The sequence below is a fragment of the Apteryx rowi genome, unplaced genomic scaffold (assembly GCF_003343035.1).
Source record: "Apteryx rowi isolate R43461 unplaced genomic scaffold, aptRow1 scaffold_223, whole genome shotgun sequence".
NCBI lineage: Eukaryota > Metazoa > Chordata > Aves > Apterygiformes > Apterygidae > Apteryx > Apteryx rowi.
In genome coordinates this window covers 738,853-758,118 of record NW_020448564.1, presented here as the reverse complement: position 1 = coordinate 758,118, position 19,266 = coordinate 738,853, and the positions used below count along the sequence as shown (strand labels likewise).

Sequence of the window (19,266 nt, the reverse complement as noted above, 5' to 3'; positions counted from 1 at the left end):
TATTAACAGTTGATCTTTCTGTTCTTTTGTTTTGTACAGAAGCTGGGCTGTCATGTGGACAGCAAAATACTTATTTCCAAAAATGGACCAGTTCTTGACAACTGAAGACCTCACCAACACCATCTATAGCTATCTGTTGAATATAACGATGTGAAGGAGTAGGTAAACAACATTATTTTCCCTTTGGAAACTTTTTTCTTTTCACATAGGATGAATTAATCACAGTATCAGTGAATAAGCATTAATCTAACGCCTGTGTAACCAAACGTCTGGTTGACAGAATTAGGCCCAATCTGAAATCTGACTTGTAAACAGTCAGGATCTCAGACAAGCTTAATGATTTGACAGGCAGACAGCAATACCATACTTCCATGAGCACCTGGATGAAAAGTGGCACCTTATCTGGTAGCCCCGGCCTCCCTCTTTCCCAGCTGCTCATTCCCGTTCCTCCACCAAACCTACTCCCATGTGCTGACACCTGTGTTTGAATTAACAGTCAGCTGGACTGGGAACTCGTCCAGATTGAAATTAGCATTAAAAATAACCTGAGTTAATGTTAACCCAAGTCCACTCCCCAGTCTGTCACGGCACAGAAGTTTGTGTTTGGGTGGGGTGGGGCAGGAGTGAAGGGCCCTCACTTTTCTTGGCAACACTCCTGACTTATGTCAGACTAAAGCAACTAACCAATGGCATTAAAGTTGGTACATTCAATAAAATATGACTGTGTAACATCTTAATAGTTAGTTAATGCAGCGTTAAACTGAAGGCAAAAGCACGAGGATTCATAAAATCAAACCTCAGCCTCAGAAAAACAAGTATTAGGTGTTGAGCTTGCATTAATTATACAAAATTCAAGGGCTCTCCAAAATACTTCCAAGTGGCCCTCGAACAGTACATCCAGCAACAAAAATATTGCTGTTTGTGAGAGATTTTGACAACTTTTAGAGAATGCTTCAGTACTATAGTCTCCTTTGTTAGTCTGCTACAATCACTCTGAAGAGAATACTAAAACTGACATAATACTGGGACTTTATAAAAAAAAGCTCAAAGACTTAGTCTTTTTCCCCCTTTCATTTATCTTTCAGGTATTGTATCAAAAATCAGCCATCTCTAAGTGGTCAGTTTTTTAAATTGATTATCTAAAATTTATTTGGCCTTGTAGCTTGAAACTAGCCCCCATTATTAAATAGGGAACATCAAAGATAACAGGACTAGCTTTTTAAAAAATAATCAATCTGTTGAACAGGGATTCACTATGAAGTAGTTCAAATGCTGAAAATGCAAGACAAACTATATTATTAATTTTCCTAGAATCCTTTTCAATAAACACAACCATCCCACCTGGTTTACTTGATTCTGGAGATCTACATCACCTCTGAGTTCTTTCTTCCTGAACTGTAGAGAAGTTCAAAGTTTATGCTCCCCAAGATTGTGGTACCCCCCCCCCCCACCTAATAATCTGGCAAGGCTTTAAAAAAGGCAAACTCAAACATAATGATACAATTTTTCCTTCTTTTGACTTTCAAAAAAACCCAAAACAAAACAAACAGACACCCCCCCCCCAACCCACTTATTGTTAGACCTGAAGCTGTCCTTGAATTCTCAGACCAACTAAACTTTTCTTCAGAAGGCAGATGTCTCAAGTGGAATTTTGTTTGTTCTGGTATCATAACTTAAAAAGGAAACACTACAATTAGTGCAACTGTCTTATTTGCCAAAAAAATTCAGGAGCTGTCACAATTTTCTCATTCTCCTAAGTCAATCTTAGAATCAGTTTGTTTTCTGAAATTCAAAGTGAGAATATTCTCATAATATTCTGTTATTCAAAATAACAAAACAGGAGTTAAAGGGACCACTTTTTAGATTACTTAAAACCATAAAAATACCAAGGATGTGCTTGAAGGAAAACTATATTTAAAAAGTTATATCTAAAGAGCAAAACCAAGAAAGATTACAAAAAAAAAAAAGAGTAAAGAGCAAAGACCCATCTTGCTATTTCATCCAGATGAGAAGTGACCGTACACCTGTCATTTGCAGATCTGATATCTATATGGACTTACTGTAAAACTTTGATGTCTATTTTACCAAATCATAGTAAAAAAACCCCAACAACATGGGAAATTAATGGCACCAACGAAGTCTAAGCAGCTATTAAGAGCTACCAAATGACAATCACTAAATGCTGGCTGTTTATCATTGCATTGTCTCTTTACCTTGTTGTGGTCTTAGAGCATTACAGCATCCAATTCTAAACACTCAAATGTACATAGAAAACCCCCTTTTTTTTTTGTCCCATTCAGTATTAAAAATTATATCCATTGCTAACAGCAAGAAAAAAGTCCATACGCCAAAGCAGTAAAATTATGCATCAGCCCGATAAAATAAGATCTACCAAAACCTGCTTTTCAACTCAGGTGGGAAATGATTTTTAATTGATTGCAGTCTGCACAATATTGACCAATTGGTGTAATAAGATAATGTGTACTACAGAGGAAAAGAAACCAACTACACTACAGAGAAATCAGCAGTGACTTCTGTCACGTTACCACACAGTATTAGATGAAATGCTGACTTGCTCTTATCTAAGGGGGCAATTCTGGCAATTTTAAAACAAACACATCCAAAATTTGAAACAAAATCCACATACTTCCTTATTCTAAGGCTCAGCAGTGTTAGAACAGTAACAGAAAGATCTCCAGTAGCAATCTGAGGAGTTTTATTATATAATAATGCGTTTGTGCACAATTTTAGCGATCCATTTTTAGCTATAAACATATACACACATGCACACACATTTACTTGCTGTTTTTAATATATATAATACATATATTTATATTATACATACACATATATATTTACCTGTTGCAGTCCCACTGTCGCTCTGCAGCAGTGCTCCTGTCACTGGTTGTGCGTTGTTTGGGTTTGCTCCTGGTGCCGCTGGGGGAGGAGGCCCTGCTCCACCGCCAAGGAGCATACAGGATGGTGGAGGGGGCTGCCCACGTTTCAGTAACACTTTGTGGTCCTGCTGGCAACGGAATCGCGGCGGCACCTCCCGAGGCATGTAGCGGGCGGCGCTTGGCGGTTGTCCGTTCGGCACTGCCACCCTTTTGGCATTGTTGCCACCATTGACTGGTGGCGATGGAGAGTTGCCAATTGGGCTGGCAGCCACTGGTTGGCTTAAACTTGGTTTCGTCACTTCGGGCACTGAAAAACAGGARTAATGAAAATTGGAATTTTTTCCACTTAAATCTGTTAGTTACAAGAACTCATTGCGAACCTTACAATGCCATTTTTCTCTGAAATACTATACAACTTCAACCTTATCAAAGAATAATTTAAATAAAGAAGCAGGAAAAAGTAGTAGTGGTAAACTTCTCACTTCCGTATCTTTGTACCCCAGGATGAAACTCTGGCTTCACAGATATTTCACCCTACATTTTCAAGAAATTTGGGGCTTAAAGTTGGTAAGGAATGTCGCCCTGGGCAAAAATGAAGTTTTAAAATCTAAGCAGTCAATAATATAAAAATAAATGTAATTGCTATGTTTCATCTCTGTTCCCTCCTATTCATTTGGTTTAATAGGAATGCTATGCGTCATCCAAATGGGAGATCTGAATTCAGATCTTAAGTTTTCTACTTGCTTATGTGGCTGTGCAGCCACTGCCAAAAAAAAGACAGAAGAAAAATTATTCAGAATACAGAGATAACAAACGAGTTCTCTATACTGCTCTGAAACAAGCAGTAGCTTGACTCTCACCAGCCCCAATGTAACAGGCCACTGGCCTTGATCTGCTGCATTAGTCATACCTCATATCTGTTAATATTGTGTAAGATGAACTAATTCACTAATTATTTCACTAAATAAAACAAAACAAAAGAAAACCCATCCAAAACCAACCCAAACCTACCAAAAAAAAAAAAAAAAAAAAAGCGCAACACCCTCTTCTTTCTGGGAGGAATGACACAGTCCTTGTTGCTCTCTGTGGACAAAATGGACTTACCTCCACACCAAGTCCATTTTTACAAGATCTTTACCCCTGTTCTTGCTGCCCAAGGATTATTGCAGTGCAAAGTTGAAGCTGGTGATATATCCTTTACTCCCCCAAAGCAGCCCTACCTATGCTGTTGGTATCGGACTTGCCAAAACGTTCCCCAGCTTGTCCCCAGGTGCCCCTGTAAGCTAGGGCAAACTGCCACTGAGGGCTGTTATGTATTGGAGAGGAGGAAAAAAACACATGGATCCTTGAGGAGCTAATACCTTCACAAAACTGAATACATTTGGCTAAAAGAACTCTAGAAGTCAAGGATTTGTGTTCCCTTATTCACATTCTCCACAAGCTTTTTGAAACAAAGCAAAAGAAATTCAGGCATTATCTACCCAGGTATGTAGAAACCATAGTAGTTCACTACGATGGCAAACTCCAAAGGCAAAGAAAATTTAATACATCCACTTAAGCCTCTTTTGAAGATGAATATTGGAAAGGGATGTCTAGCAACCCCCCACCATATAAACGTAATCAGCAACAGTCTGGTCTGACAAAAGTGAGACAAAACAAGGGAGTCTCTCTTTGGCAACTGCAAATGCATTATTCCCACATTTTGTTCTGATGAGGGTCTTCTGACTTCTCTACATAGACTTCACATTGTCCCCAAATTAGAAAAAGATGTTCTTAGCTGTAAAATGAAATTACTATTTTAGTTCTCCTTTGTCAATTCTTTTTAATGGCAATTTTCTCATACTATTTTTAGAAAACTTACAAGTCAGGATTAAGTATATTTTTAGATCAGTTGAACAAGCTAAACACTTAAAATGTTCACTCATTAGTCTTGCTTCATCTTTTGGACTTTTAGGTGCCTAGACTTCATTACCTCTTCAATTTCCAGAAACAAGTCAATTCATTCAGTTTGGTATCCCACCATAGGCAGTACTCTATCTTCCACTCCAAATATGTAGGTGGTTTCAGTTTTTGCTTACTTGCCTAAAACCATTGTAAAAATGAAAGTGAGGCTACATATTTCAGCTAAGCTATTTTATTCCTCTTCGAGGATTCTGATGCTGACAAGAAAGATAGTTTAAGGTTCTCCATTTTAATAATTCCAGCTTTTATTTTTTCTGAATATTCACCTTTTCACCATGACTCATAAGGCCCATCTTTTCCAACAATTTTGATCAACACTGAGTCTTGGCTCAAGTCAATAAAACAAACAAACAAACTCTTTACAATCAAAGAAACTGCCACTCTTACCTTTGGTTTTTTGATCTGTGACCTGCAAATTAAGAGCAAGAAGGTAAATAAAATTTTAAGAACTTAAAAAGTTACCATCATGATTCAGTGCAGCCTGTTCAATGTTTATATTTTAAATACAAGATTTGCGTTTGTTGAATGAAAAAAGATCAGCTGCTGAACTAGAAGTCTAAAAAGTATTCCTAGTCACAAATATGAACTAAGTTTTCAAGAACACTGCAGTTCCTATAACCCCTCTGCCTGACGCAAACGTCTCAGGCAAAAACAGCAAATTACTTCGCTCATGATGATTTGTAATATTTACGCCTTCCCCATCCCAAATGTAGATTAAGTCACTAATAAACATGTGCTACACCACCACAGTTCTTTCAGATTCTGGAGGTGAAGTATTACAGTTAAAGCGCAATAAAAACTGCCCTCTATATAAGAGTACTGTATAGCCAATTGTTGTGGCTAACAACAAAATTCCCACAGGGTAACCGTAGGTGAGAGCAATCTGTGTCTCTGCCACCTTCTCATTTCACTTTTCCCATGACATCATCTCGTACAAGAAGAAAGCTTAAACATTACTGAATTAATTGTCACAACTACAAAAAGTATCAGCAATACCTATAAATCGCCCAACTTCAAAATCTCTTCAATGCAATAAGATGATTACTAAAGTAAGCAATCCTGCCTGCCAGTGTACTCAGTATTTGCTTTTGCTGTACTTCTATATTCTTACAGTGTAAGAGATTTCTAGCTACAGTAGAAACAAACATACCACTGGCATATTCTCTGGAATCGTTCGTATTCTAGCATGTTTTGAATCTGTCGATCATGAGTTCCACTACACAATAAGGGAAAACCCCTAAGGATCATCATGTGTCAGGCTTTATGACACCTATTCTTAAAAGAAATTGCTGAACTAGTCCATAATTCTGGAAAGCACAGTAACAGTATAGAATAATGAAAGCACAAATAAAAAGCAGTTTGTTTAAACCAACCAAGCCAGAACTCTTTTGTATGGTAAAGAATAAAAAGACAAACTCCACTGAATTGCTCTGACATCATTTATTTTGCAAGGATGCTCACTGAAATCTGCAAAGCAGAGTATTCACTAAAAATACAAAATCTTAAGCATCGTAACTTCACAGAATTGTGATCTGTAAGTCTCCCAAGACAACAAAAACATACCAACATCTGTAACAAGCCAGAAGTCAATTTTCACTTCACTAGTTAAAAATCTCATAAGTGTCAAATTATGCCTGGTTTTGGAGCACAGTTAAAATTCTGTTATGCACTCGAAGTGACTCTGATGCTCCACTACTAGAAGAAAACCAAGAGGAAAAAACAGTTCAGGGATCCAATTTTTAAATGTAGTAAACCTATCAGCATTACATTTAGTGAATAGTAAATATGCTCAGTAAACAAAACTTCTCTTCTTGGAAAAACTCATTTTATCCAATCTTTCAAGAACTACGTGTTCTTGAGACTACGACTACAACTGCAATTTCCTTTGGCGGGGGAGGGTACTTGTCTACACTACATCTCTCATCTAGTCAAAAGACTCTGTTCTTGTGATTTTTCAGGTCTAGAATACAAAAGCTGAGAAAAAGCAGCACTATCTCAGACTTACAGCCTTCATCTCTCTGAGGAACACCTGCAAGTGCTGGCAATCCAGGAGCAGATATACTGAAAGGAAAGGTGGAGCCAATCTCAACCTTTGACAAGCCACAAAACAGCCCCTGGGACACCAAAGCACAGGAATTCAGTCTACAATTTTACTTGTATAACCTCTGGTGAAGCTTTTTTTTTTTTTTTTTTTAAAGTGTTTCAGGGGATCTAGACAGAAAGAGTTGTTTCATTTTATACAAACTCCTCATTTTAATACATCTGACTACCAGCACTATCTGGAAAAAGATACCCTGAAATCATTTATTCCTGCTTATTTAGTGAACGCCACCACAGTCATTAAAAACAAATGCACACATCCGTGTTTTGCCCATTCAGTTGCCTGCTTCCCTATTCCTAGATACCTATCTTAAGTATTACTGCTAAGTTCGGTCTCTAGGAGATTAACGTATTTACAGTGTTTACCTTTCCCAAGACTTTGGCAAAGTATCATAACATTCAATCATACTGAGTAACTTAACATGAAAGGGGCCGCCACACAGTAAGGCTGGCCAATCTCCTTTGCATTCAAAGCACTGACTCCTCAGCAAACACTCACAGCACTGTTATCAAGATGATACGTACAACCTTTTCAGATCTCTGTTGTACCACTGCATATCAGCATATAATCCTCAATATATAATCCTCAAGTCTTTACTTACTCAGTACAAGGTTCAGTACCTCCTGGCTCTGCACATACTTAGCTGAAAATATCTCATCCATTTTGTTTTTGTATGAACATTAAACAGCAACACTGAAGCAAAGAGACTATCAGACAGAATGAAGAAACCTTAATCTCTAGCTACTGGTATTTTGCAGTAGCCTTGGGATGAATTAACACAAAGGAAAGATAGAGACTAAAGTAAATACAGGAGAACTACACTGGTTTAACTACACCTGCTTTAAATTGATTTGCCCAAACCAGTGAAAAAGCTGGTTTTAAAAATCCCCTAGACAAGCCAAAATTAAACTGGCATAAAAGAATGCCAGTGGTGGCTTTTCTCAGCCAAAACCTACAGAATCTAACACAGAATAACATCTGATCTTTCATTAAAAAAAAAAAAAAACAAAAAAAACCTGAGACTATTGAAAGTAAAGCCTTCTGCCCCCAATTTCACAGAATCATTGAGGCTAGAAGACGCTTCCAGAGATCATCTATTCCAGCCCCCTGCCACCAGCTCAGACCAGGATCACCTAAAGCAGGTTGTTCATGGCTGTGTCCTGTTGGTTTCTGAGCATCTCCAAGGATGGAGATTTCTTCAATACAATTAATACTTTATAACACAAAAATATTTATTTTTTTCCACCTGACACACTAAGGAGAAAAAATGCTTACCAAAAAAGAAAGCTTTAAAAAAAAAAAAAAAGGCAGAAAACCTTTAATGAAGCATCAATGCATGGTAATGGACTTCAGACAAGCTGGAGTTTTTAACTTCAAATATAAACCAGCTAAAAATCTATTACCAACAACAACACTATGCTCCAGCTGGATAAGAAAATTCAAATATCAAAACATACCTTCTGAGCAGATTCCTTCTTTTTCTTATCCTCTTTTTTCCTTTTCTTGTCTTCCATTAACTGTTCTTCCCTTTCTTGCTCCTTCTCTCTGCCAAAACATTAAAAAAACCTGGTATGAGCACAATCAAGTTCTATAAACAAAGCCATGCACAGTGTCTCYCTCTTCCTCCCAAGAGAAGAAGTCAAGGCAATATATTCTTCCGATTGTGAAACTTTATTCACATTTGAGGGGTTCCAGTCAGATTGAGATTAAGGAAAACAAAACAAAACAAAAAAAACCCCACACCACCATCTAGGTCAATGTGGCCACAATCATGCCACTTGCTGCATAATGGAAAATTCCTTTATTCAGTTTAGGTCTCTGCAGCAAGGACCCTATATAAATTAACTACATGCCTGGTACTAGAAAATATCAGGAAGATGTTTTGGCCAAAGTATCCTTTTAATTGGGTTGTGCTATTATTTAATGAACAGTCTCATGAATCTCTTCATATTGTAAAAAAGAGAAGTTGTAATTTAATATAAGATAGTTTGGTCTGATATGACATTTATCTTCACAAGGGAAAGAGACTATTCTATTGCCTGTAGCAATGGCATTTGTAAGAGATTAGAAGTGTCATATCAAATCTAAACCATCATTTATTATACAAATCACTAATTTAATTTCTAGGCTATTGTATCCACTCACACAATTTTTGTGATGAAACTTATATATTACTTTCCAGGGAATCTCCCCCTCGCTGCAATAAGAACCTTAAAAAAAAAAAAAAAAAAAAAGTGCAGCTGCTATTGTTGTCAAGCTATCATCTTGTTGCTATGTTTTGCATCAAATATGAATGTACCAGAAAATGATTGGTTAACTTGCTGCATATATGCTATTGGGCGAACTGTTTCTATGGTGAATCACATTTTCATTAATTGATTCTCTTCACCTGCTTAAAGTGAATTAAGACCTCCAAGATTTCAGGTGACTTGGAAGACAGGGGAAGATTAAGACAATTAATGTAAAAACATGATCTGGCAGATCAGGGGCAGGACCAGAGAAAGGGGATATGTATTCTACAAATGGGAAACAGCTAACAGATAAATCTATGATCTTTCAGACCACAATTTTCATTCAGATTAATGAAGACTGATTTGTGAAGTTATGATACACCAAATTTTTAATGCACAGAAATACCTGTACCACTTTGCGGGGGCAGGAGAATTATTTTAACATATCATGTTGACTATTCTGTAAGAATTAACAGCTTTAGAAACAAAATTTTAGTTTAGACTAGTATTGAACTAGTATTTATTAAAATTGTTCACAAGCCAAGTCCTTTTTTGCAACTACAGCTCACAAATAAGAAGAGTTGAGGTGGCTGTGCTGTCACATCAGCTTTTTTTCAGAATTTTCCCCCAGTGGTAAGTTGCATCACATTAGGTAATATTTATGTTTGCATTTTCACCAGATATTGCCAAGACAGTGTGTAAAGAGACATTTACGTAACCAGTCACTTTCATTCACAGAAACAAAAATATTTTGAAATGCTATCTGTTAACAGTTTCTGAGCCTGATCCAGAAGAGGACTTTAAAGAACTCTCTTTAAGTATAAAGGTTCCACGGATACTGATAAAACCACTGGCTGGTCTCCTGAGGTTAGACTCTCCTTGGTGGAAGGAGAGTAGGATGGCTAAGGACAGGAGCAGTTCTAAGCAATACCATCCTCAGGTTATGAGCAGGTGCAATTTGTACACACTGGCAGGCTTGGCCCCCCTTTAACAAAGTCTGAAACAAGCATTCTATATCATATTGAACAGTGTTTTATGCACTCAGTCAAGTGCTGCATAAGCCAGGTCAGTTCTTGCTCTYTTCTGTACTCTAGAAGATCAGAGCACACTTCCCAACCCTACACACTAGTAAGGAAAAATCCCACAGGTTTTCAGTTTTACTAACAAGCATAATGACATAAAGCATCTGGGAGGTCAGTGCACTTTGTACTGTCATGGCATCACGACAAAATTTCAGTTTTCTTTAAGCTAGAGATTGTAAGCAATACAAAAAAAGGTTCTCCAGTGACATCCACATCTTTCAAAGTTACTATAACCTCAGACCATGCTTACTACTTTTACATTGTCAAGTTATGAGCATCTTTTGTGTTGCAGTGCCAGTTATTAAATGTACTAGTTCAAAAACAAAGCAAAAAAAAMCTTTAAACTTTTGCCTACTACAAGAACGAACTGTCTTAAGAGAGCTCCTGAGAAAGGATAGGACTAAAAACTAAAACCAGTTTCAATAACTGTCTGTCACGCAGTTAACCTTCTACTTAAGAGCACCTTCCTTCTCCTTGAAAGCAAAAGAGCAGGAAATGGAAAGGAATCAGAAAAAACTAACCTTTGAAATCAAAGCTGAAGCTATGGCTTACAATGACAGGCAATACTAATAATAAAAAGAACCGAGGATAGAAGATCCACAGCTTGAAAGTAAATACCCTGTTAAGGCCACCTGTCCTTTTGATGACAAGTAGAGAAAAGGGAGATGCTGCTGTTGCCACCTTGCTTTTAGATATATATGAACAACTATCTGCGGTATTAAGATTGCAGAGAAGCCTTTTGTTTTGAATGACTACATTCCCTCCTTCTGTTGTTTTCTTAGCGATGCGTACTTAATATTCCACTGAGCACATCTGTCAGTCACTACAGCGAAGTGACCAAATCAGTACCTAGTAATTTAGGCTTCAATTCACAACATACCTGAATTCTACTGAGCTGAAAGGCATCTGAACACTTGGGCTAAAACAGGAAAGACCATAAAGTTCTTGACCAAACATAATGGAAACCTCACAAACATAGGAAATATGAGCTTATTCTCTCCACGTGACAGAAGAAGAATCAGAGATACCGACAGGCTCATAACATAACATTATGTTCCAAGATCATCAAATGAGGGAGAAAACAGCTTACCATAATTTTGGATATCACACTTGCCATCTTCCCACTTTCACTCTTCCCTTCATTTCACTACTTATATTTTCAGTTTTCTAATCTATAGTTTTTCTTTTCAGTTGCATGCAAGATCAGAGTTTCTTGCCTTTTATTCAGAGGACCCCCTCATTAAAAAGGACTTCTGTTTTTTGACAGTGGGTACTAAGAGTTATACAAAAATACTTCACTAGCAACAAACTTGAACAACATTAACTTTACCATGAAAGCATTATAATGCTTTATAATTAAAATTATAATTATGCTGATAAAACTAGTGTCACCTGGCTTTCAGTCAAGCCAGTCAGCAATGGCTGCAGGTTAGCATATTTGAAAACAACGTACAAAAGAAAGGGCAACAATACAATGGTCTGGTTGCATTTTTGGTGGGGTATAAGGGGGTGTGCGCTGTTTTGTCTTGATGTTTTCTGGAACACCATGTATCGCAGGCTGATGAACACTGACAAGCTCTCAGTCTTTTCTGGTCCTCTTCACTCTGACTACAGAATTACACAAAGTAGCGTTCAATGCAAACTGCAGAGACCAAAGTAGACTAGAGAAAAAAAAATGCAGAGTTAAGTGTTCCAGTAAATTTAAGATAAACAAAACCTTCTCACTGATTTTTTCCCCCCCTCGAAGAAAGTGCTGCCTATCAATCTTCTATCATTAGCTAAACAACGATTCTTTCTGACCCACTTGAGGAAGCCAGGGTCCACCATGTGCTACCAGTCGCTTATACTGACAAGATCAACGTGGGGAGAAAATTCATCAGCAAGGGAATTCAGAGTAATACAATGGGGTGTGGTTCCGTTTTTTGTTACCAACAAATAGTTATGGGAATACCAACACACCACAACTCTGAAGAGGAAGTTTGCTAAATAGCAACCAGCAGCCAGCTTTTGACTCTAGGTTTCTTCCAGAAAGCATGTGCAGCTTTTAAAAATACTGCCTAATAATTGTACTTTCAATGTTTTCCACAAAATCTTAGAATCAACATTTTATTTAAAAACATTAAAAAAAACTGTTAAAGAATTTATTTTCAAGTATTAAAAATACAGCACATTAACAGCTAACAAATGAAGAGAATCTATAGCTTTTAATTCACAATTTTATTTAAAATCTCTGTAGCTATGATGCAGTACACTCAATACCTTAAGTTCTCATAAAAACCTCCTTCAGCTAAGACAAAAACAATTATTTTAGAGAAAAGGAGATTTTCTAGCTAGTTAACTAAACAAAAAAACCATGAAATAGATGTGAAGCCCAGTCATTATCAACATAAAGCCATCTCCTCCCTACTGCCCCCAAGGCATTCAAGAAGCATACCCTCCTCTGCGATTCATATTCTGTGAATGAGTATTCCCAAACAATTTACCAATTTTGGAAACACTAATTTCCTTCAAAATCCTAACACTGATTTTTCCAGAAAACTCTTATTTTACAAACACTCCTTATTTTTGGGACATATGGACTTGAGGCACAGGTAGACCACACAAGTTACCTTCCTTCCAAGTTCTTGCTATCGCCAACTGAAGGTGAAATGGGATGACGCATTATATATTATCTGCTGGCAACATGCTTTGAGATGGAGAGATAATGCACCACATATAACATTAGTCTATACAACTCCCCCCTCCCAACCCTGTAAGATCACCCTCAAAGTAAAGTCACACAAAAACATAAACACATAACAAAAGCAAATTCCTAGAAACTCAGGAGTGGCACTTTAGCATACACAACTCTCAATTCCTTCCGCAGTGCTATCAGACAATAATATAACAGCATTAGGAAGCAGCTCGTAAGCTAAGATGCAGTCTTGATACCAGAACTGAGAGTCATCTTCTCTCCTACTCACTCCTCCCCCCTTTACTTTCTTCCACTACAGTTAACCAGGCTTATCTATACTGTAACAGAGCACAGGTACATCCTGGTCTCTGCACGGTAGCAAGCACAGGATGATTTACGATCTTTCTGCAAATTGTGGACAAATTTATCTTCTTCCAGGAAGAACAGAAGTATTATAAATATTTAAAAACGGGTCAAAACACTCACACTTTGGGGGCTAAAACAGGAATTTAATCTACCATGAGGTATCTAACCATCTTTTGAACTTGGTCAAGACCTCAGGCAGGAAGAATTTCCAATTAACTGTAGCTACAAGTTCTTGCTTCCGAAAGTTTCTTCACTACCACAAAATTTAGATAAAGTATACACCCTGGACACCAGCAGTACTAAGTTGCCTACAGCGGTCTCTCAGATGTGCTGCAGAATACCTTCATAACAAGCTCAAGGCCACACACTATTCCAAGGCAAAAGCTCCTCTCTTAACCTATTCAAGCATGATCTTAGAGGAAAGTAAGCTGTCTTTATACTACATCAACAACTCGCTGACCAAAAAAAAAGCAAGCTAGGTTTCATTTTCTTCTACTTGTACTCTTTTTCTTTTTTAAAAACTGAGTACTCTCCCTGCCCTTCCCTTGTTTGAGCCTTCTCCGGAACTCAGCTGACTGTATGGCAATTCAATTCAAATCACCAAAACTAATCTGGAAACCTGCCTCCTCTCCCCCCCAGCACACACTTTTTAATGTGCTAAACTAATTCCATTTTATCAGATGAGCAGCAGAAGCAGCACACCCGAGCAGCAGGAAATCTTCCCTTTTCAGAGAAGCAACATGTTAAATTGGTTGTAATTACATGAAACTGCAGCCTTATTGTATGACACCATTGCTCCACACCCATACACACAACTCTCAGTTAAAACGCTATAAATTGTATAAATAGGAGGAGGAAAATCTTTTAGATCAAACTGACTGTATATCCTTTTGAAACTGACTCCTAAATTGTAATAATACATAAAGGAAAATGCTGCTTCTGAACTGGACTGTATTTAGCCCTCTCCCCCACGCTGTGCATATGCAGCCCTAGCATTGTTGCTTACCAGCTGTGCAACTTTCCTAGCTGTCACAGGGGTATTGGGATAGTCCTCCAACATAAGGGTATTTACACATAAATACATTTTAAAGTATAAGATGATTGTAACAAAGGCCGCACACAATGATGATATAAGCAATCTATAAACTCCCAAATGAGTACCCGAGACTTCAGTTCTTCCTTCTCAAAAAMAGTACTTTCTTGCTGCAGCAACGAATGCTAGCAATCAAGTCCTTCCAAAGCTTACGCTAGACAAAAGCTTTAAAATCAAATCAGTGAACTAGGAATGAAAGCAAAATAAAAGTCACTGCCACTGTAGTATGGAAAGCTTACAATGCATATATTGAAATTTGTTTTGCAGCTTAACTTCTACCTCCATTCAACTTACTACACTTTAATGTACATGCTCAATTATTTCAACAGCATGAGAAGAGTAYGGTGTGCACAAACACACCTCAGGTGTGCTCGCTCTAGCCTGTGTAGACAGAACAAGCAGACGAGGTTAACACAGCACTGGATAAGTCCCAGAGTTGACAGACCCTGAATTCCTAAAGGTAAAGTAACTTCCACTAGAATAAACCATGCAAAGAATTATGATCTTGTGGATCAAAAGGTTCTGAATAGGATTCATTTATTTTATTAAAAAGAAAAATGTTCAAATGCGCAACACTAACCGCCTTCATTTTTAAGTCATGCTCACAAGCATAAAATAGACAAATATAAGCCATAAAGAAAATAGTAAAAAAGAAGATAGTCTTTAAAAAAAAAAAAAAAAAAAAAAAAAAAAAACAGTCTTAGGTGACCTGCTAAAAACAGAGTCTGAAATTACTTTAGGACAAAGGAATTCTGATGTGCATAAGGAAAAAACCATGGACCTCTCAGAAAAGCACCCTGAAAACCAGAGTATAAAAATATACACAAATATATATGGATATATATATAATATGTAACACAATAAATAAAAGTCCCCCCCAATTGCACACATTTTATATATACATAAAATATATTAATATAAATATACATAAATATTACATATATTACATATATAAAAAATATAGTATATACACGTCACATGTATTTAAACAGGAAAACTTTAGAAAAATGTGTTTTTAAAGGGCTCTGTAAAACTGTTTTCAAAAGGCAAAAGTTGTTTGCCAGTGAAGATGTCAAAGCAAGCTGCTTTTTTCTTCTCTTTGGCTGAAAGCCAAAGCAACGTCACTGCAAGAAGTTTGCTTACTTTAAATAGCATATCTGGAACAACTGATATGCCTTTATCATAGCAAAACATCAGTAATTTGAAGTTGCTGTAGAAAATATCCAACTTAAAACATCAGCATACCACGTTCACTAACACTGTATGTTTTCCTCAATAGTCCTTATGCAACACTATTAGATAGCCTTGCTAATACCGTAAGATTAATTCTTTGAGGAGTATTTTATAGATGCGTAATGAACCACAGTAATAGAAAACAACTCTGACCATAAATGGCTGTTTACTTTAAAGAACTGGACAATATAACCCCCATAATGCAACAACAAATGTTTATAAATTAATGAGGTGCGTTCTCAACACTTTGGAAATTGGCTTCATTTGGGTTCAATTTCAGGTTTATGTGTAAATAGTCTCCTGTCAGAAGGAAAGCCTTAGATTATATAAAGCAAGAACTTTAAAAAGTTTAATATTCAGCATTTCTTGCTTGCACTCCTTTTGTAAGATTACGTTTTTCAGTTGCATCAGTTATGTATATTACAAGAACGACTCCTGGACAAGATTCAAAAATTCCCAAATGTTATCCACAGTTGACAAAACCAAAAGTTTTAACTGAGAGTTATAAAGTTCCAGAATTAAAGAACCGATTTTTCTCCCCTTCCTTAGTCTTCAAATGCTCCCAAAGTCTTACGGAGCAGTAATTATTATTTCATAACATGCACACATGCATACCAAAACCATAGATAAAGTGTGTTTAGAGAATTCTAAAATGTCATAAAAATACTCCAAGAATGGCAGAAACATTCAGTTACAAATTTGCTTGTAACTAAGAGCCCAATAACTTGTTATCATATTCAAACATTAATTCACCAAGACACCGTCCTGTTCATGGCCTCAAGGTTCATAAAAATATCAACTAACCTAACTTCCTCCAGAAGTATTCATTCTTGCAGACAGCTTCATTATCTGTAATTTTTTGCCAAGAAAAGTATCTTTGTGGTTCTGAAACCAACAAAAATACATAGAGAAGTGAGTGCATAATAAACAATGCAGAACACTAACTGGGTAACAGCCAACACAATAAAATCTCAAAAATAGAACCTGTCTCTGTTACAGGGTTGGAGAGAAACAAGTCAGTTTTTTTGACCAGGAAAGGGAAGATCTAGCAAGCCTCAGGAAACAGAAACAAAGGGCTACCTGGCAAAATATTCCCCTCTCTCTTCCACTACTCTCCAAGTAAAGTCCTTTTGCTTCTACAATTTTAAGGGGGTGAAAACAAGGCTCTGGACAGCCAACCACTTTCAGAGGGAGCTGCTAAACTGAACTTCCCTTCAAATGCGTGAGACGACTTCTTTTCGCTAGACCATCCAGAAAGAACATTTTACCCACCTCGCTGTGCATACAGAAATACTTCTCGAGTCCTACTTTGCCATACAACATGGGGCTTGAAATGAATGCAGGCTGCCTGGGAAAAGTGCCAGATGTCAGTTAAAGGATCGCTTATTAGTCTGCAAGTGCAGTACACACAAGTATTTGCCAGTATTGCTTTGCATTTAAAGATTAAAGCTGTAAACTCTTCTAGTTTTATAATCTCAAATGGTTCACGTATTGGGAGAAAAAAAGCCCTTTCAGTTGAAAACTAGCAAGTAGAAGTTACATAGATACCTTTCCCCAAACAGCACTTAAGTTTTATGTTTTAAATTCATCTTTTAGAACACAAAGTGAAGTTTTCTGCAGTAGATGCATGGCACTCCTACTGATTTCACCATCATAGAATCACAGAATAATTCTGGTTCAAGGGACCTTTAAGTCACCTGGTCTAACCCCACATTCAAAGCAGAGCCATCATCAACCAGGCTGCTCAGTACCTTGTCAAGTTCTGAACATCTCCAAGGACTGAGACTCTACAACCACTCTGGATGACCTATCCCAAGGTTTGACTACCCGCACTGCAGTTTTTTTTTTTTTAATTTTAAACCCCTAATATGCAATCAGAATTTCTTTTTCTGACATTTGTGTCCATTGCTTCTTGTTTTATCACTGTGCACCACCTCCAGGAAAAGTCTGGCTCTCTGTATCCTTCCATTTGGCAGCTGAAGACAGCAGTATCATTCCCTCCTTAGCCTTCTATTTTTAAGACTGAACCAATCCAATTCCCTCAGTCTCTCCTTGTGCATGACGCAGCTCCAGCCCCCAACCATCCTGGTGGCCATCTAAAATGTCAGCATCTTTCCCATACCTGGGAGCCAAAATTGGACACCGTGTATCAGAGGTGGTCTCAGAAGTGCCAGAGAGGAAGAATCACTTTCCCTGGCCTGCTGACTATACTCTTGCTAATACAGCCCACTGTGCAACTGGTTTCTTAATTGCAAAGACATGCTGCTGGACCCAAAGTCAATTTTTTCTCCATCAGGACCTTCAGGTCCTTTCCTGCAGAGCCACTTTCTAGTCAGTCAGTGCCTAACCTGTGCTGTTGCATGGAGCTATTCAGCTCCAGGTGGAGGCTTTTCCATTCAAATTTGCTGAATTTCACAAGGTTTCTGTCAGACCATTTCTTCAGCCTACAGAGGTCCCTCTGAGTGGCAGACCTACCCTCTAGGGATCAACCCAATTTAGTATCATCTACAAACATGTTCAGGGTACGTTCCATCCCACTGACCAAGTACTAATAAAGATGCTGAACAGTATCATCCGCTGGACAGACTCCCATGGGATGCCATACTGCCCAGCTGCCAGCTGGACTTTGTATTGCTAACCATAACCCTTTGACTTGGGCAGTTCAGGTCAGGAATCCTAGTAAAACAAATAAACAAAGAAAAACACACACACAGACACCCCTTCACTACATTAGAGTAGAATGGACATGTATTTCTGTATTTAATGGTCCAGTAAGCAGGGCACTAACTATAGATCTCTTCTGCAGAAAACAGTGCAGCAGAAGAGCTGTATGAGCTACCTCCACATGAGGTATCTATATGTGTGCAGCACTGCATTTTGCAGCCTAGAGATATCCCACAAGACCAAAGTTCTCCTGGCAGCTTTACCAATGCCTCATTGGGGCTTTGAGCTAGTTACAAATTCTGACCGAGATGTTCCTTCTGGGAAGCTGATGAGCATTACTGCCACTTTAGTAAAGCCTTTTTTAAACCAAAGATAAGAAGTGCTACAAAAAAACCTGTTCATTGTTAATCTTTTGACAGCAGTTAAAAACGCTAACTCCTGATTGTGGTGTAAATTCTAGCAAAGCAGCTCTGTACTGTCTTAGACTGTACAGACTTCTGTCTTAAACGCCAAGAACAGAATTTGTAACATAAAAAAATAATAACCTCCCCCCCCCAAACTTTAATCTATTTGCTATCTATGGTAACTTTGCCACAGTACTCCTAACAATTATGACATTTGTTTTAATGTCAGAATATGACATTTTGGAAAAAAATACTAAAAACTATAATACAGTTTAATTAAATGAAGTATTTTTTGCTAGACTCATTTGTGGCACCAGTACAGGCATTGTGCGCAGTAAGAAACCAAATCTTACAGAGTTCTTCAATAAGAGAAGTAGTTGCATGTAAAAACAAACAAACAAATGTTAACATTTCCTGGATTAGAGCAGACATTTTTGTATTTGTGTTTCCCAGCCATTAAAAAAAAAAACTCCCCAAACACTAAAAATCCAAGCTATTCCAAGATAAAAGATAATTTTAGGGGAAGATGGAAAATGGAAGATGGAAATAATAAAGAAAA

At 37.5% G+C, this 19,266-nt stretch overlaps 1 protein-coding gene across 7 annotated transcripts in view; it reads right to left on the bottom strand.

The window, feature by feature from the left end:
* TNRC6B (trinucleotide repeat containing 6B) overlaps positions 1–13,980 on the bottom strand; it is a 66,855-nt gene extending 52,875 nt beyond the window's left edge. For 3 of the 7 annotated variants that reach the window (XM_026065069.1, XM_026065073.1, XM_026065074.1), the window contains exons 1-4: positions 12,883–13,013; positions 8,418–8,505; positions 5,247–5,268; positions 2,860–3,204 (exon numbers count right to left, since the gene is read on the bottom strand). In XM_026065069.1, coding sequence (XP_025920854.1) covers positions 2,860–3,204; positions 5,247–5,268; positions 8,418–8,505; positions 12,883–12,935 — 508 coding nt within the window. In that variant the 5' untranslated portion in view covers positions 12,936–13,013. Of the gene's footprint in view, positions 1–2,859; positions 3,205–5,246; positions 5,269–8,417; positions 8,506–11,363; positions 11,935–12,882; positions 13,024–13,959 lie in introns of those variants that run through there. The other 4 variants (XM_026065070.1, XM_026065072.1, XM_026065075.1 and 1 more) reach the window with 4 other exon arrangements.
* Between the last annotated feature and the right edge of the window lie 5,286 nt (positions 13,981–19,266).